Source organism: Macrosteles quadrilineatus, unplaced genomic scaffold, assembly GCF_028750875.1.
Source record: "Macrosteles quadrilineatus isolate MER2022 unplaced genomic scaffold, UCM_ALF_1.0 Scaffold_2__2_contigs__length_208266976, whole genome shotgun sequence".
NCBI lineage: Eukaryota > Metazoa > Arthropoda > Insecta > Hemiptera > Cicadellidae > Macrosteles > Macrosteles quadrilineatus.
The window spans coordinates 18,334,780-18,356,738 of record NW_026542595.1 but is presented as its reverse complement, the minus strand read 5'-3'; the positions used below and the strand labels follow the sequence as shown (position 1 = coordinate 18,356,738).

General features: G+C 36.1%; 1 protein-coding gene across 1 annotated transcript in view; it reads right to left on the bottom strand.

Moving 5' to 3' along the window:
- The window catches only part of LOC128987429 (probable ATP-dependent RNA helicase spindle-E), a 274,025-nt gene that overhangs the window by 133,196 nt on the left and 118,870 nt on the right, over nucleotides 1–21,959 (bottom strand). Inside the window, exon 12 of the mRNA XM_054408268.1 lies at nucleotides 5,023–5,150. Within this exon, the coding sequence (XP_054264243.1) occupies nucleotides 5,023–5,150 (128 nt within the window). The remainder of the gene's footprint in view (nucleotides 1–5,022; nucleotides 5,151–21,959) is intronic.

Below are 21,959 nucleotides of genomic sequence, written 5' to 3'. Positions count from 1 at the left end.
TTTTGTGTCACTGACCAGACCATTCACTCAGAATCCCATCATCCGTATTCACAAAAATTAGCTGCATATAATAGTTTCATACACCGATTGCTAACAATTCCAATGAATGAACAGGACTACAACGAAGAAGTAATTACAAGAAAACATATAGCCGTATCAAATGGTTATCCAAGTAGTATTGTGGATAAACTCATCTACAAACATAAAAATAAAACAGGAACTAATAAACAGAACACTTTCATCTCTGCAAAATTTGGCACCTTTATGAGCAATAAATATAAAAATCTCATGGCAAAAACAAAATCACAGTTTCCTTTAAAACAGAAAACAAGCTTGGTTCATTGTTAAAGGAACGCAGCCCCACGATGATGCAATCTTTTGATAAAACTGGCGTTTACAAGATCAATTGCACCGTTCCTTTACAAAACGATTTAAAGAGCATATTCCAAAAGCGTCAACAGCCCACCAAACATCATCTTTTGCCGAACATTTAATATCCCAAGGCCACAATTATACCAACATTAGCAGTAATATGGACATTCTACATTTTTCTAAAGACAGATATAAACTTAACACATTGGAAGAGTTTGAGATATATAAGGCAGTAAAATTCGACCACCATAATGTACTAAATGACCAACAATTTTTCTCGTCTAATTTTATGTATGACACTGCCATCGGTTTACTGGAGAGGGGAGGTGTGATTGACAGGACGCAACCTGGGATGATAAGATAACGGACGTACACCATTGCACTGACCACCTGCAGTCTGGACTCAATCTCTGCCGGGTTAGCGTCGTCTGTTTTCTTAACTGATCAGTTACCATAAATGTCTCGTATTCGTGTTTGTGTCGTGTTTAAATGTTTATTTATTTTCGTGTAAATATGACGCTCTTCGTATGAAGAAAGAAAACTGTCCTTGTGCAGCCTGATGATGGTGTCACACAGACACCGAAACTAGTTGTGATAACAACAAAATTGGATTGCTTTATAGCAGGTATTTAAACCTTTTCTAATATTATTTGGCAATCCGGAGGCTAACAACTACAATGAAGCAAATATTGCAAATAAATAAGTAACAGCTGATTAGAATGCAGAAGTTTTTCAGTCCCCATGCTTTTCTTATGGTGGATATTTTACGTTACTAGTGTCCCTGTTGCTCGAATTCGAGCAATTGCTAAGTATTACAGGCGTTATTTTAAAACAAACTTCAACCAAGTCAGCAAATATTTGTAGCAAACTGTTTTATTAGCAAACTTATTGACTGTTTACAATTAACCTATGCTCTTCTTCTCACTTTTGATTTCTGACAACAGCTGGAGTTTCATAACAATTTTTGTTTCCCATGTTAATCTGATGGAGAAATTAGAAGGGCTCCAGGGCCTCACTCTCTCGTTATTTCCCTAAAAAGAAAGTTTCCTGCACAACTTCACGCTACGCTCTTTCCAATGACACCAAAAACATGACAATCGGTTCAGTAGTTTCGGAGGAGTAATTGTCACAAAAGATCTGCTTGCGTATTAAATAATTATATAGATATCTCGTTTTCTAGTAACTCTATGGGAATTCTGCTATTTTTCCCCGAGTCCCTGGAGTCAAGACCTTTAATTTAAGACCTCTCCCACTTTTCTGCGACTTACCAGACGTCCACAATTTTCTGGTAAAAATGTTGTCTTACAGAATCCTACTAATAATATAAATGAGAAAGTTTGGACATAGATAAAACATACTCCCCCAAGTAGATTTCTCATCCTTATGCAACAGCTGAAGACAATTTTATTGTTAGTTCTGTACAGTTTATGTAGAGGTCGTGTTTTGTTTACAATTTGTTTCCAGTTATTACAGTCATTTAAAACCTTGTTTAGACAAATAATACGATCTAATCATAAAAAATAACTTGTCTCCTAGTTATATAACCAAACAGTAAAGCACTGATCAAGAAATTAAAATAATAGAAAAAAAATTTTGTCGATACTAGCGCCCAGTGTCACCGTACATGAACTAGACACGAAAAACGTGCTTTAAAATTTACAATGGGATGACAAGTCTACTTGTATTGGTTAGTCTATGGTTTGGATGTATGGATTGTATGAATGTTTGTGACAAGTAAACACAAAAAATACTGGTTGGATTGGGCCAAAATTTGGTGTGATGATAGCTCACATTCCCGATTAACATATAGACGCATTCTTATCTCAAAAGTCCTTTCGGACTCCGCTCCAGTGGCTCTGGAGTTTCCCATGTTAACCTTATGAGTATTCATATTTAAAAGGAATAAAAGTATTTTGTCAGCTGTTTAAGTTGGTTCTATGATATTAAATAGCATTAACAAGTTATAAGGTTTACCAACAGGGTGCAGTACAGTAGAGTCTCGCAAACTCGGCACTCGATAACCCGGCAGTCTGGATAACTCGGCCATCACCTGGCTCAGAAAATTAGTGATTTTTGAGTACGAGTTAAACATGGGCTCAAGTTAAATCATTCCCAACTTGTACCAAGGATTTATTGCACTATATCTGATGACTTAATACTGACTTGTAATATAAATATAAATAAATAAGGCAGCTAAAAGGATTACAAATTGTATTGTTCTTATTTATAACCCTAGTTCCCAATAACCCGACATTTCAAAAACTCGACACCCTTCCAGTCCACATTACGCCGAGTTTTCGGGACTCTACTGTACTATTAAATTTAATATAAAACTTCATTAGAGAATATTTTTTTTATTTATTTCAATGGATACTAAAGTGCAGCCGAATTTCGTTTCTAAAAGCGTTAGTGGATGTGTAACTTTTTTATACAACAAATGTAAAGATCAAAATGTTTCTATTTTGTGTCCTCTTCCCGTTGCAAAGCACGGGTACAGCAGCTAGTTTTAAATATATAGATAGTACGTCCGTGAACGCGATAACTTGAGTAATTTTTGACCGATTTTGATGAAATATGGCTTGAAGGTGTACAAAAAATGGGAATTTAGGAGAAAATCCGGTTTTGATTTAACTTAGTATGTTATAAGTTCTTAATAATTTGAAAGTTTTTTTCATTTTTTTGAAATTTTGATTTTTAATGGGGATTTTCCCATAAAACCCCATAAAATAACGGAAAATCAGATTTGCTTGAAAATGGCCCAAATGATTTTCTAAAAAATTTAGTATGGTATTGTCCTTTAAATTCTAAACAAAATGGTACAAATCCCATTTCCGTAAAAATTACGGTTCAAAAGTTAATGTAACTTATGTTATTTTCTCATAAAAACCCATAAAATAAACAAAATATCAGTTTTTTTTTTAGAAAAGCTGGTTTTGATAAAAATTAACATGTTATGGTCCTTATAATTCTCAAAAAATAGTACAACACCCCATTGCTGTAACAATTACAGTTCAAAATGTATTGCAACTTTTGTGATTTTTAGCTATAAAATATCATTTACTCTCACCACTTACCCATAATAAAGGTTGTGACAAGCTTATGGGAGAAAGCATGTGTCAGAATGCTGATACCGTTTATTTGGAATTTTCTACGTAACCATTAGGCGCATAATAACGGTTCAATATACTAAATTATTTGTTTTTTTGTCAGAAACAGTTGAAAACTTGGTAAGTTTGGCAGAAGTACTTATCACAGAAGCAAACGAAATGGATTGCAAGTAAATGTAAAAAAAACTAATATCATTAACTTTGGAAGACAAGCAAACAATAGAAACAGAAACATGCAGATAAAGAACTTAACTATAAATTGTACAGAAAGTTTCAAATATTTAGGAATAACTGTAAATAGTAGGAACTCAGAAGACGAAGACATAATAACTAAGTTATCAAATGCCAATACCTGTTGGGGAGCCTGCAAGAAGTTGATCTCATCTAAAGCATTATCTCACAGAACCAAAATGCAACTATATAAGACAATAATTCAACCTATTCTGTTATATGGTAGCGAAACATGGGAATTGTCCAAGAAAAATGAAAACCGACTCATGGTGTTTGAAAATAAAGTCCTAAGAAAAATATTTGATCCAGTGCATGAGGGACAAATATGGAGAATAAGGAAAAATGAGAGTTAAGATCACTATACACCGACCCCGATATTGTTGCAATAGTTAAAGGAAGAAGGTTAAGTTGGATAGGGCATGTGCTGAGGAGAGAGAAAGGAACAAGACTGTAGGAAGTTTGTAGAGCCACACCTGAACGTAAACGTCCATTGGGAAGGCCGAAATTGAGATGGACTGACCAAGTATTGAACGACATCAGGACAATGGGTGCAAATGTCAACTTGGCAGAAGACAGAGAAGGGTGGAAGAGGCTGGTACACGAGGCGAAGAATCAACTGAGATTTGTGGAGCCATGGCAGTAAGTAAGTAGGTCAGTAAGTATGTGTTATATTCAAAACATAATGTATAAACAGTTCACATGAAGGTTTGTAATGGTTCCTAATAAATTGCTTTTTGTTTTCTTGTTTTATTGATCAAATCCAACAAAACTTTATGGGGTAAATTACCCTGTGCCAGCTCTCGCCTTATAGAGATAGCGCGGGCACTCTAGTGTTAATGGGCTATAACAATTTATAACATGTTTAGCCTCTGGATCACATAATTTACTAATAAAAAGGTTAAATACCTGTAGTACTTGTCAGTGATCCTGGAATTTAGGTCAGTGACCCAGGTTTTGAACCTAAAGGTTCATTTTCAAGCAGATACCATAGTCAAAACACATAATCCTCTTCATAACTGAGTCATTAACGACTCTTAACAGTTATGAAGAGGATTATGCGTTTTAACTATGGTATCTGCTTGAAAATGAACCTTTAGGTTCGAAACCTAATGTTTTGGTCGCTGACCTAAATTCCAGGATCACTGACAAGTACTTTAGGTATTTAGCCTTTTTATTAACAATTTATAAATCTTCCAAATTGAAAAAATAGGCCTGTTAAATAAAATATTGGCAAGTGATCTTACACCTAAACCGATTGAATTGTGTGTTCAAATTATAATACTGTGAAATATCTGTAAGTAACTGGAGTTACCTGATATGCGTTGAGATAGGCTATAGAGTCACTCTCAGATACGTCAGCCCACAGCAGTTTATTGTTGTATGCATGCAATCTCTTTTGGAATGGTTCACTAAAGATGTTTCTCACTGACATAGCACACCCTAAAGATAAACAATAAGATATTATTCAGATGTTTAGGGATAACCAGTTGATTTCTATTGTGTACAAGTTAGGTTAATTCATCAGTGCCATTGATATCACAATTTCTTTTGAAGATTTTTCTACCTCCCTCAGTCGCTAGGATAGTTGACATCATCTTACTAGATTTATACTATGTATTTGTTGTTTTTATAATCATTCCTCATATTTTGCTGTTTTTATCCTGGATTCTAAATTCTTTGCTTTCTCATATTGTTTAAAATATTCTAAGTACAGTAAGTAAATGAAGAAAAGAAAAAAATTTATGATTCTACCTTTGAATATTTCAAGCAAAATTTTAAAATTTCAAAAATTGAGGTGATTGGATTGTTTATTGGTTCTAGAGGAACATTATCAAAATTGTTTGTGAACTTTTGGAAACAATATGATTTGGACAGATCCTTTTTGAAAATTATTATTCATGAAACATGAAGAGGTTCATTGACCAAAATGAGAAATCATCTATATGTCAAACATCAAAATTAATCAGTCTTATAGCTGTATAATCCTTCAATATTTTATGTGTACAATTTTTTCTGTGTCATTGGCAACCTTATTTTTAAGGCAGATGTATTTATTTTTATAAATAAATTCTTTTTATGTGGAGATTTTAATTTTGATTTGTTCATAAAAGGACCTGACACAGAGCATTTCAAATTCCTGGTGGAATCTTACAGCATGTTATGTTAGCCAGTATTTTAAAACCCACTATGATTACTCATGTTTCTAAAGCCTGTATTGATAACATGTTTACTAATGTAGCTTTAGACAGTTATAGAACTTAAATTATAGATACTGACATCTCTGACCACACTTATCAGATTTTATCGACAAATATAAATTATAAAATAAGTAAATAAAAACTAAACTGAGACCAAAAAGTGATGTGTTAAGAAAGAAAATGTGTTAAAATTCCAAGATTCAATTAGTAATGAAAATTGGGAATCTTTATACTGTGCTAAAATCTTTGATCCTTAACACTTCTTATAGAACATTTTTTTTTTTTTTTATATTCATGTATCATTTTGAATTGGCATTTCCCTTGGTAATTCAACAATAGATTTTAGTCTGATGACAAATCACCTGTCAATCATTGATGTAACCTGATGATAATAAATAAATAAATAAATAAAAATAAATAATGACAAAGAGCAAGGATATAACAAAAAAAAAGCTGGCTAACAAAAGGCATTATCATATCTAGTAGGAAAAAGAGGGAACTACATAAGTAAGCAAATTATCAAATGATGTCAACTTTATCCAATATGTTAAATCCTATAAACTAATTTTTAAAAAGGTTGTACAGTGTGCTAAAACGAAATGTAATAATAAAAGAATTAGCTGTGCAGATAAAAAAAATGCAGTTGCTTGGTCTATTGTCAAGGAGGAAAGAGGCAACAGGAAGCAGGATTTTAATTTTAATATAAACAGAATCTAGAAATCAAATCAAATAATAAAAGAGCCAAAAAAATTACAGACCTTTTTATTTATTTTTTCTTGCAAACCAGTGAACAGCTTAATCTAGTGGGAAATATGGATAAAGCTAATAAATATTTAAATAATGCTGGTAAAAATTGTACTTACTTCTTTGATTGGTTTTAATTAACTACCTCAAGTGTGATTATGTCCATAATCAGTGGATTGGATGGAATGGCATTCCCTCTTTTATATTAGACATTTGTAAAAACAGCATTGTTGAACCTTTGTCATACATCATCAACATTTCTATTAATAAAGGTGTATTTCTAGATTTACTGAAATATAGTATTGCTCCTCCAATACACAAAAAAGGAGATAAAACACTGCTTGAGAATTTCAGACCAATATCCTTATTGCCAGTTTTCTCCAAGGTTTATGACAAATTAATCTTTAATAGACTAGCATCATATTTTGAAACCATCAAAATTCCTTGTAGTAATGAGTTTGGATTTAAAAGGGGTTGTAACACTTCAGATGCTCTCTTTGAGGTCTTAAATTACATAGCAAGTGCCGTTGATGGATCACAGTATGCCATTGGCATCTTCTGTGATTTGTCAAGGGCATTTGATGTGATTTGTCAAGGGCATTTGACTGTGTCAATTGCAACATTTTATTGCACAAACTTAAGTTTTATTGAATTAGACAAAAAGCTTATTATTTGGTCAAACTTCAAAAATTTCACTGAAGGTGTTCCTCAGGGTTCAATAATGGGTCCGTTGTTGTTTCTTATTTATGTTGATGACCTCTTGAAACAAAATCTTAATTCAAAATAAGTAATGTATGGTAATGATATTACTGAAGTATTAAGAAATAAAAACCCTGGCATTTTTAAAATTGAAATTAAAAATGATCTTGATTTTATGACTGAATGGTTTCTGACCAAATATCTTTAACTTAACAGAAATAAAACATATTGTGTTAACTTCCATTCTAACAGCATAAAAAGTAGACAGATTGACTATAAGCTACATTAGTAAACATGTTATCAATACAGGCTTTAGAAACATGAGTAATCATAGTGGGTTTTAAAATAGTGGCTAACATGCTGTAAGATTCCACCAGGGATTTGAAATGCACTGTGTCAGGTCCTTTTTTGAACAAATCAAAATTAAAATCTCCACATAAAAAGAATTTATTTATAACCCGTTAGAAGGCATATTAAGTCAAATTAAATCTTGCAATCTTTTAGGAATAAATTTAGACTCAACTCTAACTTGGTCTGATCATATAAATCAATTGAAATCAAAGCTTAATGCAGCATTTCACGTTACTTTAGTGCTTTCTAAAATAATAGATGAAACAACTCAGATAATGGTATACTTTGCATACATGCACTTTAACATTGGCTATGGTATTGAGTTCTGGGGAAATGCCACAGATAGTAAAAAAAATGTAATAAACAAAAGAGAATTATAAGAGTTATCGCACAAGTTAGTCCAAGGACATCTTGTAGAAATTTGTTTAAAATAATGAATATTTTAACCATGCCCTCTTTGTATATATTCAAAACTTTAAACTTTGTCAAAAAAATTTAAATTTTTGAAAAAAAAAATATTTAACTCCCAATACAGCTTTAGGCCCTTGAGCTCTGTGTTGCAGAACCCCATACATAAATCTGCAGCTTATGAAAAGAGTACTTTATATAGGTATCAAACTATATAATAAGCTTCCTTTATTACTAAAAGAGGTGGAATCATTTCAAAAGTTCCGGTTACACTTACCATCTTACCTGTTAAACAATTGTTTTTACAGCATTGGGGATTTTTTATCAGTATTGTAGTAGACATAACTTATTAGCATTGATATAACTTATTATTTGTAAATTTTGCTAATAACCTAATTTATTTTATACAGTACTTGTTGCTTTTATTCTATACTAGTACACAATGTATATTTTGACAATTTGCCTGCCTGCCTGCAGAAGCACTCCTTAGGCTTTATGTGATGTATTTTAATAAATAAATAAAATGATTATTTTGACACTATTTATTGTACAATGTACATTAAAATGAGTATAGATATTTGAATTTAATTGAATTATCCTTGTAAGGCAAATGATAAAAACTTATTTGAGGTACGTATAAAACATTTGACATTTCTATGAAACTGATTGTGAATGATCTAAAAGAAACAAAAGGAAAATATCCTGGATTTCATTTTATGAGCATTTTTAACTATCATACAACAATCGGAAGCAAGACATGATACATATTTCAAACTATTTCTAGTTTTTATTTAATTTTAATTTTGTTTGAGTTAAGCCTCCGAAGAAATGCCAGCAAAAGAATGTAGTTCCACATTTTATGTACCATCTATAAATAGCGAAACATTAATGAAGCTACTTAATAATATGACAAGAAAGGGAGCTGGTCTGGATGGTATTAGGATTACAGATATAAAAACATGCAAATTGAATAAGTGGTCCAATTATAAAATTTATAAATTCATCTCTCACTTTCAGAAAGGCGGAAGTACCAGCAGCTCTAAAAAAACCAATAATTAGGCCTGTTTATAAGTCTGGAAGCCACTTAGATTATTCAAATTATCGCCCAATATCAATTTTGTCATCCATAAATAAAATACTAGAACGTTATGTAGCAAATTGCCTGCCAACACACTTGAAGAATAATAACATAATAAATCCCTACCAGTATGCATACCAGAAAAACAAAGGCACAGATGAACTGTTGGCAGATTTTTCAGACTTTTTAAACAGACAATTGAGCAACGGAAATCAAATTTTAGTAATTTTTATAGATTTTTCAAAGGCATTTGACACCTTAAAACATGAAAAAATTGAAGATGCAATGAACAGAGCTGGCATTAGAGGCCAAACCAAGAATTGGTTTATGAATTATTTAAGCAATAGGGAAATTATGGTCAAAATAAATAACTCGTATAGTAATTCTGAAAAACTGATCCAAGGGGTTCCCCAGGGAAGTATATTAGGGCCACACTTATACTTACTTTATGTAAATGAAATGCCAGAGATAATACAAAAAAGTCGGATATACATGTATGCTGATGATACAGTACTGGTGACGTCGAACAAAAATTTTGAAGATGCAGTCAGAGATATACAATCAGATTTTTTAGAAATAACAAAATGGTGCCATGACAATGGATTAAGCATAAATTGTAAGAAATCTAAAATAATGCATATGCACTCCCCCTATTATGATTGTAAAAAACCTACAGTTATAACACATACACAAAATTGTCTACACAGTAAAACATACTTAAAAGAAAAATGTGAATGTCAAGCATTGGAAGCAGTCAACAGCTTTAAATATCTAAGAATAATTGTAGATCATATTTTAAAATGGGATGCTAATATACCATATTTAAAAGAAAAACTTCGAGCATGTGCCTCAAAACTGTACCACTTACGAGATTTCTTACCATATAAGACATTAAAAGTTATTTATGCATCTATGTGCGAGTCACTTCTTAGATATGGATTAAGATCATGGGGAAATGCCTCAATATCAGAATTACAAAAACTGCAGACTGTACAAACAAGAATATTAAAGATAATCACTAAGCTTGATTCTGCTATTGTAATAGTATATTACGTTACTAGTCCTGAAAATAAGTGTTTGCCGGACGAGTGTGGTCGTTCCCGTGCGAGACGAAGTCGAGTATGGGATTACCATACGAGTCCGGTACACACATTTTGGACGAGTTACGTACGATAGTTTACGCCATACTACTACATCTGTACAAATCTATATATATTTCCACAAACTAATGGACTAAAAATCACTAGTCATAACCTCTAAGAGAGGTTATGTTTATGTTTATAACCATTCATTGCCATCTAAATACAGTATAATCAGCTGATTGGTGTCCGGTAAAACTCATTACAGTACAGTATTACGCAATGAAAACCCCATTTGAATAAGCTGGCGGCAAACAGCTGTTTTCTGGACTAAATCCTTGCGTGGGAAGTTCGTCAAAATAATGAAGTGTGGCGTAAATGAATTTCCAATGCTGTGTTATCAGTTGACAGGTGTTCTGCCAGTAGAAAAACTGTTTACTTATTTGTTGATTGTTGATTATTACTATTCAGATAAGTTCAAAACAAAAAAGATACATAGATATACTTAGGCGATCCAGAAAGTAAAGAACGTTTCGTTATGACGCCGCTAGGCGCGTGCCGATCTCGTACTTTTTGGTATGTGCGTACTCGGCAACTCAGTCGGCATCCAGCCGTGACAATTGGAGCATTCTAGCGCTGCCCATTTTTTCACAATTTCAACTTAAGATGAGAGCTGCAATAAAAAATCCCGCCAGTTAAGGGGTGCGGTCAGTGATACGGTTTTTGTTGGAAAACACTTAAAACCGAAACTTCTCCCCAATTTTCACGGACTTTGTTGTTTAAAATTGCCACGCAACAAAGCGAAAGACCCGTTATCGGGAATCGGCGGTTTTTGCAAACCTTTTCATCAACTTTAGCGACCAGTTCCATCAGTCAAAATGCTCTGGCGTCCACCCTTCGCTTCGTCATGACTCATGAGCGTCAGATCGGCCATTTTTAATCTGAATGCACCATTTTCTCAGAACTTTCAATCATTACGTTTTTTCCCTTAAACTTCATACCCTTGGAGATAAATGTCTATTGATTTTAAGTTTAATGCCAACACAAACCGTATCACTAACCGCACCCCTTAAATGGCGGGATTTTTTATTGCAGCGCTCATCTTAAGTTGAAATTGTGAAAAAACGGGCAGCGCTAGAATGCTCCAATTGTCTCGGCTGGATGCCGACTGAGTTGCCGAGTACGCACATACCAAAATGTACGAGATCGGCGCGCGCCTAGCGGCGTCATAACGAAACGTTCTTTACTTTCTGGATAACCTAACTCCAGGAAGGAATTTTATATCGTTCCTAGTATAAGAAATAAGTATACAAAACGAACAAGGAGTTATTTGGTACCAACACTATTCAATAATCTGCCACAAAGTCTAAAAGAGGTAAAAACTTATAAATTGTTAAAGGTCAAGTTGAAGAATCTTTATTTATTTGAATAGTAGAGAATTTAAAAATTCTTATAGGCATACTATTTTTGTCTGTGTTTTTTGTTTAAAATCTAAATTATAATTGAATGTTATGATTAATCTTTATAGTCATTTTAATTACTTGTTACTGTTGATATTTAAATTTTAATACTTGTTATACTCATGTTAAGTAGTTTTAGGTAAAATATTACAGTATTACTTGTATTATAGATCTTGTTGCAGTTTTTCTTTGCTCAACTATTTTTGTGTTTCAATTTTATATGTTTATACTCATGTTATGTAGTTGTTAAGTTTGTTGGTTCAAGCTTTGTTACTGTTTAGGAAGGGAAAACTATTAAATTATGGTTGACTCAACGAGATGCATGTAAAAGACATTTAAGTGAAATCAAGAAATGCTACGGACAAGCCTTTTATGAGGCTTATGTAGCTTAGTGTTACAATGCCCTTTTGTCATTGTGTTGTTATTAAATAAATAAATTGAATTGAATTGAATTGAATCACTGATCAATACGTGTACTGGTGAAATTACCTGCTGTCAAGTGATCCTTTGAAAAGACGACCGGTTTCGATCCTCACGGGATCATCTTCAGAAGGACGTCGTCATTGTCTTTTCTTTCTTGCGAGCACGTCGTTTTTTTAAAAACATTGAGATTTACAGTTTTACAACACTTAAAACACTTAACATAAAACACGAAAAATGGCCGATAACTATTATGGTACCAATCGGTCGAGCGGCAGGCAACACGGAAGTAGGGTCTAGACTGGCCGCTGCAATCCGGTGTCATTGTTTACTTGTTCCTTCCCTTAATCTTTCTTATCAGGTGTACGCTTTTGTTTGTATCCATTTTCTTTCAACAATTTTTTTTGCTATGTCAAATATAATGTTAGATGCGAAAGAGAGCTTGTCGTTCAAAACATTTTGTGGGTCCTGCTTTACAGCTTTGTATATTTCGAACTCCTCAATTATTGTTGTCATAAATGGTCCTTTATTGCATTTATGGAGTATTTATAAATTATTATCGATTTTTCTGTAGCTGTGGTTGTAATCAATCAGATGTTTGGCATATGCTGAGTTAGATTTTTTTCTTGACTGTTTTGGTAGGTGTTCCTTAAATTTTGTATTAAATGATCTTGCGGTCTGGCCTACGTAAAAACTAGGTTGTATATTCCGGTTTGTTTGTTATTTTGAGGCTTATCTTTGAGAGTACTGGCTAGTTTGTTGGATGTTTTGAAGGAGATTGTGATGTTATTTTTGGAAATTTGATTTTTAATTACAATATTTAGTGAGACTCCGTATTCCATGGAAAAAACTCTGTATTTAAAAAAACGAAAAGACGATGACAACGTCCGCCTGAAGATGATCCCATGAGGATCGAAACCGGTCGCCTTTGAAGGTCACAAGGATCACTTGACAGCAGGTAATTTCACCAGTACATGTATTTAATTTTGTTTAGAGGTTTATTGGGGACATTTTCCATCACAATGGTAAAATACAGTACACAACGTTTCAGGATCTGAAATCTGATCCCGTCCTCAGGAGAAAAACTTAACTAACACAATACAACTAACAATACACAACACCCAACCTAAGTTGGAATACACTTCAGAGAGTAGCAGTCAAGTATATGCACTGTATAGCAGTCAAGTCATGATACAAAATGCATTATATAGTAATCAAAAAACACAATACAGGGTGTCTACCACATGTCTCAAATGGAATTCCCAACTTTTTCCCGTCAATTTTTTATTACCATTTTAAAAAATCTTGACCACAAACACGGTCTATTCTCCAGGTTACTATACCTTTTACCGTCTACCGGTCACGGCATAATCGTCAACATGTCCCGAGGTCACGGCACCATCGTCAACATGTCCCACAGTCACGGCACCATTGTCAATATGTCATGCGGTCACGGCACTATCGTCAACATCTTCCGCGATCACGGCACCAACGTTAACATGTCTCGAAGTCACGGCACCATCGTCAACCACAAAAACTGTCCATTCTCCAAGTTACTATACCTTTTACCGTCTTGCAGTCATGGTACCCGTGTTCACGGCACCATTGTCAACATGTCCCATCATGCCAGCGGCACGATCTTTAACACATCCCGCGTTCGTGGTGCCTTCTTTGACTTGTCTCACGGGCACAGCGCAAATCCATAAACCTGGTAAGGCAAGTTACACGGATTTAAATCCTTCCATCCCATCTCTCTCTCCTCCTTCCTGTTGAAGACTTTAGAGAAACTGGTATTAAGGTATGTGGGGAACACAGTCCTCAGAGTCAATCCCCTACACAGCCATCAGCACGCTTACACTCCAATAAGATCTTGTGACTCTGCCCTACATCACTTGGTAAGAAGAATCGACAAGGCGTTTTAATTCAAAAAGATTGCCCTCGGGGCTTTCCTTGACATCCGCCCTTGACAACACTGAAACCCAGGCTGTCATCAATGCTGCCAGAGCTCATGGATTCCATGAGGTGGTGTGCAGGTGTGAAGGTAAGACTTTCACTTCACAATGAGGTGCTGGAGGCCAGGAACACACGAGGGTGTCCACAGGGTGGCGTACTCTCTCCTCTTCTCTGGAACCTTGTTGTGGACGACTTTATCACATCTCTCAGTGACAGTGGTGTATTCATTCAAGGATATGCTGACGACATTGTAATACTGGTTGTGGGTAAATTCAATAACACAGTCTCCAACCTCAAGAACACAGCTTTGAGGTCAGTTGGACAGTGGTGCACAGAGGAAGACCTTTCAATCAACCCCTCCAAAGTGGTGGTGATCCCCTTCACCAGGAGGCGGGATCTAAATAGCATAGGACCTCTGAGATTACAAGACACAGTGCTTTAACTAAAGAATCAGGTAAAGTACCTGGGTGTGGTATTGCACCTAAAGCTAGTGGGGAACACAACTCCAAAAGGTCATTGATCGAGGTAAGTGGTCACTCATGGCATGCAGGCGAATGGTTGAAGGGACCTGGGGGCTCAAGCCGGGGCTTGTGCACTGGCTGTATCCGTGGTAAGGCCTACCACATGCATACGGTAAGGCCAGGAAATACGGTTCACTCGTGTGGTGGCCCAAAATGGACTCGGTGTCAGCGGTGAGAGATCTGGCTGCCGTCCAAAGACTCGCCTGTCTCATCATCACGGGCGCAATGAGCAGCTGTCCGGGAGCCTCACTGGACTGCCTTATTAATCTCACTCCAATTGACCTGCATGTCAAGGTCACTGCGAGGAGGACTGCCTACAGACTCCAGTGCAAAAACCTTTGGTTGGATGTTGGAGGATCCCGAGGTTACTCTCGGATCACTCAGATGGTAAGAGGGGATATACTGGACCACATGCCGATTCTTATATGCCATTCACCATCCTCCTTCCATCCAGGGATGAGTGGATGTCGGGTGGGAATCCTCTTCCACAGGGCGACCTTGAATGGTATACTGATGGTTCAAAGGTAAGAAGTGGGGCAGGGGCTGGAATTCATGGATTGCAGAATGGGGTGGACCTTTGAATTCCCATGGGTACACACCTAACTATGTTCCAGGCCGAAGTTACTGTGATAATGAAATGTGCTAGGGAGAACCTGAGCTGGGCTTAAGGGACATCAACATTTCCATTTTTTCAGACAGCCAGGCTTTGCTCAAAGCGCTTGACTCCTGCGAGTTCAATTCCAAGGTGGTCTGGGACTGCCTTGCTGCAGTATGCGACCTGGGTAGGCACAACAAGGTAACACTCTGTTGGGTTCTTGGGCACTCTGGGATAAAAGGGAACAAGGTGGCTGACAGGCTAGCAAATGTTATGTCAGCCTCAGACTTCATGGGACCACAGCCTTTCTGTGGAGTCTCTCGTGGGTATACATTAGGGATGGACGAAAAATATTCCCGATTTTCGGGACGGGGTTACATTTGATTCGGGAATTTTTTGGGACGGGATTTGATCCGATCGTCGGCGATTTTGCCACTTAGCAACTGACGATGACGCCGCTATCGCGGGAGATGTTCACAATAGTGCTGGGAACGCAGGAGGTGAGATAATTCTGACGATCACGTTGTGACCGCGAGTCATTCCGACGATTGCGCCGTGACAGCGGAGTCATTCCGACCATCGCGCCGTGCCCGTGGAGTCATACCTACGATCACATTGTGACCGCAAGTCATACCGACAATCACGCTGTGACCGCGTAGTCATTCCGACGATTGCGCTGTGACCGCGGAGTCATTGTCATTCCGACGATCGCGTCGTGACCGTGGAGTTATACCGACGATCACGCCATGACTGCGAGTCACAAGTTTCTATACCTGTAAATGTTTTTGTTTTTATAGATCAGTGCCACAAATGGTAAAAGTTGATTTTCTTTGTCTTTTTAGGTAACTGCAATTCTCATGACTTGCTTTTCATGCAAAGGAAAAAATCCTGTCCCGTCCCAAAAATTGGGAAGGAAATAAAATTCCTGTCCTGAACTAAAATTTCAATCCTGTCCATCCCTAGTATGCATGTCACAGCTCAGGACTAACACAGGAAAAGATGGTTTAGGCATAGACTAAGCAACACAAGTAGACTCCTCATCCCATTGTAAATTTTGAAGCTTGTTTTTCGTGTCTAGTTCATGTCCGTCCACACTGATCTCTGGGGTAGACAAAATTTTGTTTCTATTATTTTAGGGTTATTTTCATGATCTGTGCTTTACTATTTGGTTATATAACTAAGAGACCAGTTATTGTTCATGATTATATCGTTTTATTTGGTTAAATGAGGTTTTAAATTACTGAAATAACAAGAAACAAATTGTAAACAAAACAGGATCCCTACAGTTGGACGTACATCTGGACCCAAAGATAGGATAGGATGATCATGTTGCAAAAACCTGTTCAAAACTATCAATGGTGGTTAACATGTTAGGATGCCTGAAAAAAGTAAGCTTACATGTAAATATCTTCGTTCATGTTATTTTGCTTTCTTTCTAAGCTTGTTGCTTTATGGTTTGTTGTATTGGGGTAATAGCTCTAAAGTTGAGGATGTGTTACAGGTTAAAAAAAGCTGTTAGAATCTTTTCAAACTCAGTTTCCCCACTATAGACCTCTGTTTAAATTTTCCCGGACGGGTGACGGATATATCCACCTAAGTCTTTGGCGATAAAGGACGGGTGGCGTATATATCCGCTTATGGTTTTTGATGTTCCGGACGGGAAGCGGATATAACCGCCTTCTCTTCAGACTGACTGGCAGGTGCTTGAGCAGTAACCAGATGTTTCACGGTACCAAGGCACCACTTTCCTGCTCTCTCCATGGCTGCGCTCTCTCCCGCACTCCCCCCTCTCACCCACACCTGCCCCTCTTCCGCGTCTCCCCGAGACGTAGGAATTGGATAACTCAGGAACTCGCTAACTCGGTCGTGTGTCGGAACTGGCTAACTCTGGAACTGGCTAATCGTCTCAGTCAGGATTTGGCTAACTCCGGAACCTGCTAACTTGATTTTGTCTCGCGGCGGAATTCGCTAACTCTGGAAGTCGCTAACCCGGCCGCGCCCACTGCACGGAGCGTTGCCAACCTTGTACGACAAAATAATCGTACACTGCCGTGTTTCAAAATGTCAGTGTCAATGAAGATAGGCTACAGTAAATGTTATTGTTTTTTGTTATCAATTCCACCTTTTAACAGATAACCAGCCCAAAGTAATTAAAAGACAATTATTAAAAAATCATGAAAAAGTGTTTTTTTTATCAAACTGTACAATGGCCAGTTATATGTTTATGATTTCGATCTTAAATATAAATGCCATCAGTATAAAAGAAAATAATAGAATATAAAAAAATATTCAAAATTTAGTTTAATTGGCACTAAATAATTAAACCCCTACGAAATTAAGCTAAAATACACGCAAGTTCTTAAACACGGAAAACAGATTTAATTGTAATGTCGTAATAAACCAAAACCATTAATTAATACAGTCATCAACCATCGTAACTTTCATAACTAATTCATAGATTTTAAATTAAATGTTCGTCGTTGAACCGTCCAACTTACGTGTACAAATATGATGACAGACTAAGTTTTTATCTAGGCCTAATAGTTTGAACCAAAGCATTGTAGGCCTACTAGTAAATAGTTGCCTAATTCTAAAATGTGTTGAATTTTTTAGCAATAATGTTACATGTTTTAAACCCGTTTTTAGATTGTACACCTAAGCAGCACTAGTAAAAAATAGGAGAAGATATAATGTTCATATGATAAAACGTGACAGGGTTATTTTAATTCACGATTCTTAATAAACGAATTGACTGATTTTCCTGATTTGAGTGTTGGGTTTCCTTTATTGCTTTCACAAACTATATAAACGATACCAAGTCATTGCTCGGTTCACCGTTCACCGGTACTGAGCTACACAATAGACAATAGCTTTGTTTTTGGATAAGATAAAGTAATTTTAGCTATGGCCACCATTCATAATAATTATAACAAACAAGAACGCCTGGGTCCATTTAGAACCAGCCTGGAGAAAAACTCTAGACTTTAAAAAAATAGGCCTACTGAAAGACGTAAAATTAATATTAATTTAACAAAATTAAGAGGATGACCCGGGTTCTACACGATAATAGCCTATGATAAAAGAAATTCGCAAGTTGTATTTATGCATGGACTCATTTTTAATGCAATCCATGAATACATTTTAAGCCTACCACTTTATAAAGTATCGATAAATATTTATTTAAATTCAATAGCTCTATTTAAAAATACATTACCACTACAATGTAATTCTGTAATGACGTTTAACGTGTAAATTTTATTATGATTTATGATTCAAGGTTACAAGCCTAGTAGGCCTATATAAAATGCGAACTCAATAATTTTATTTGCAGAAGTTCACAAAATTGCATTTATTCGAATAAAAGAAACAAATGGCGGACTATGAAAATAGATATTTCATAACATGTAATAGATCTAAATTAAATGTGCATTTTTATCTTTTTGCATTCCAAAAAGCTACTATTTACGTAAGAAACCCACATATAACACATACTCCCTTATATTAGTACACTAGCAGAGTACCCGTCCTTCGTACGGGGTTAGCATATAAGTGTGTTTGCAATGGGGGACGACACAGTTTGATAAAATTTGGTTCTTGAAGTTTACGGTATGCTATAGTATAACACATTTACCATAGCTATAATGCTCTACTACTGCACCTAAACAATAGGAAACAAATTATCAAACCTTTGCACAATATCACAAATGATTCATTAAATGGTCATATAGGCCTAAAAATAACTGTAAACAATCCTACTTTGATAGTTCTCATTGCGTATCACAGCTTTTGTTGCAGCTTAGTTCAATTAGCTGTTGTCAAAAATTCAAACAAAAAATGGCCTAATCGTGTTGTACCCTGTTGGTAAACCTTATAACGTTTTAATGCTATTGCATATCATAGAACCAACTTGTTTAGTTGAAACAGCTGACAAAATTCTTTAATTCCTTTTAAATGTGAATACTCTTAAGGTTAACATAGGGATCCATAGAGCCACTGGGGCGGAGCCCGGAAGGATTTTTGAGATAAGAATAGGCTTATATGTTAATCGGGAATGTGAGCTATCATTATGCCAAAATTCAGCACAATCCGTCCAGTAGTTAAAGCGTGATTGAACTTCAAACAAACAAACAAACACACAAACTTTCACATTTATAATATTAGTATGATTTCTCATCCTTATTGATCAGCTGAAGACAGTTTTATTGTTAGTTCTGTCCGGTGCACTGTCTTTAGCAAAATGGCACACGGAAGATTTCTCAGGTGCCGTTTGACGTCACAAAGAGGGAACACCATTACCGCAACGATACGGTTTTGAACCATCGGCGCTGGTGGCGTAGTGGATAACGTGTCGGGCTGATAATCCGAATGTACCGGGTTCGAAACCCGCTGGTAGCACTAACTTTTTGTGAACAATTTTTTCATGTCAGCAAATTTGGTTGGTTTGGTTAGGTTATGACGGTTTAATTTTATAATTAAAAAATTATAAAATTGAATTTTAGGCATTTATAATTTTATTTTATGAAAAAAACTATTTTTTAGATTAGTAAACCTGCATTCGATTTTTTTATTATCAGCACGTTTGGTTAGTTTGGTTAGGTTATGACAGTTTAATTTAATAATAGAAAAATTATAAAATTGTCTGTTTCTTCAGACGCAGCAGTTAGTGACGTCTGCAGTTAGTGACGTCAAACGGCACCTGAGAAATCTTCCGTGTGCCCCACCGCTGTCTTTAGAAGTCGTGTTTTGTTTACAATTGTTTCTTGTTTTCAGTCATTAAAAACTTCGTTTAACCAAATAAAACGTTCTAATCACAACTAATAACACGTCCCCTAGTTATATAACCTAACAGTAAAGAACAAATCATGAAGTTAACTATCAAATAATAATAATAGAAACACAATTTTGTCGACACTAGCGATCGGTGTCACCGGACATGAACTAGACACGAAAAACGAGCTTCAAAGTTTACAATGGGATGTAAAGTTTACTTGTGTTGGTTATTCTATGGTAAGACTATAATGCATTTTCCACCCTAATAATCATAAGAATAATGTTAAACATACTTCCAAATATATTTATTTTATCGACTACGTTGCTCTTACTCCTAATTAATCGTAGGATACGACATTATGGTACCGATACGATATAGGTACTACACTTTCGGCAACACTGGCCAAAAATATTCGTGCTTGGCTCCCACTGGACGGCCCGCGAGGCTTCTTATTGGGAGTTAGCGAGTTCCGTCGAGGGACCAAGTTAGCGACTTCCGTACGAGGACGGAATTCGCTAATCCGGCTCTAGAGCGGGTTAGCGGGTTCCGGAGTTAGCCAATTCCGAAACCGAACAAGTTAGCGAGTTCCTCTCATCGACCAAATTTGAAGATAGGGCGTTTAACATGGGGTTAGCGAGTTCCAGAGTTAGCCAATTCCGCGGACCCGTCTCCCCCTCTCCCGCGCACCACCCACCTCTCCTACGCTCCCCCTTGACGTTTTGCGCTCAACACTACATTGTCTTTATTTATTGTTTACATATTGTTCTTTATTTATTGCCTAAGGTTGTCATGGTCATATCTTCAAAGACGGGTGGTGGATATATCCACTGCTTTTCTACTCATCCGCGGACGGGTAGCAGATATATCCGCATAGTTAAAAACTAATAAAAAATTACTTTGACAGTATGAAGTGTTCCATTGTGTTTATTTTATGTATATTTGTAAAACAAAACACAAATAATAAGGAAAAATAATTTTTATTTTTTCCTATAATTTTTTCCTGTTCTATGTCACGATTTTGCCCGTCCGGGAAGGGTCAAACAACTTAAAATCCCCACTGTTGTAAATATGTATATTTTTATTTGTCTAGTCTATGTGAAATGTAATTATAAAAATCTTACGCTGTCAAATCAGGTCCATGACCACTTTACCAGGACAAGTCACCAAATATTTATTGATAGATTTAGGCTTAGTAAAACCTCAAAATCATTTAAAGTCATGAGTGTTAGGCTGTTTAACAAACAACCTCTTAAAGGACAAACATCTAAAAAAAGAAATTTTCAGTGAAACTTTTTTTGACTGGTTTGTAGAAAACCCATTCTACCATGTTAATGAGTTTTTGAATATGTCATTGCAATTCTGTGTTTTAAGTATGGCCTCTTTTATGTACGACGTTTTCGATCGGGCGAAAATGTCGGGCAGAATCTATGTCCCTTTTATGCAGTTTCTCCGCCGAGCGGAATCCGCTGGTTTTCTATGATGCCCGCAGTGCGGGGTGTCAGTACTGCCAACTTCGTTCATTTGGCTATCGTCAGTGACCCAAGATGGATCCTTGTTTATTGGTTTATACCTATTTGTGCGTAAAGAAAAATAGACGACGACAAAGGAGGTGGGCTGTACAGTACACCTGGTGAATGAAGTCGTAGGGTTGGCAGCAATGAAAGTGTTGCAGTATGTACTGCAGGGTTGCCAATGTGATGGTGATGAAGGTTGTATCATTCCGCGGATTTGAACAAAAATGTAATTCTCAACCAGTAAATATTTTTCCAATTACATCTCTTTATGTGTACTCTTCAATCCATTACAATGAATAATGATCATCCATTTACAATGATTAGGCAATTTCGATACTGTGGACAGAGCGCAGGGTAGGTTGGCAGCGCTACATTGCGCCGACGGGAAACGCAATAGCATAAAAGGGTTCCATTCGATCCTATGTAAAAAACGCCCCGACGAAACGCCGAAACTCGGC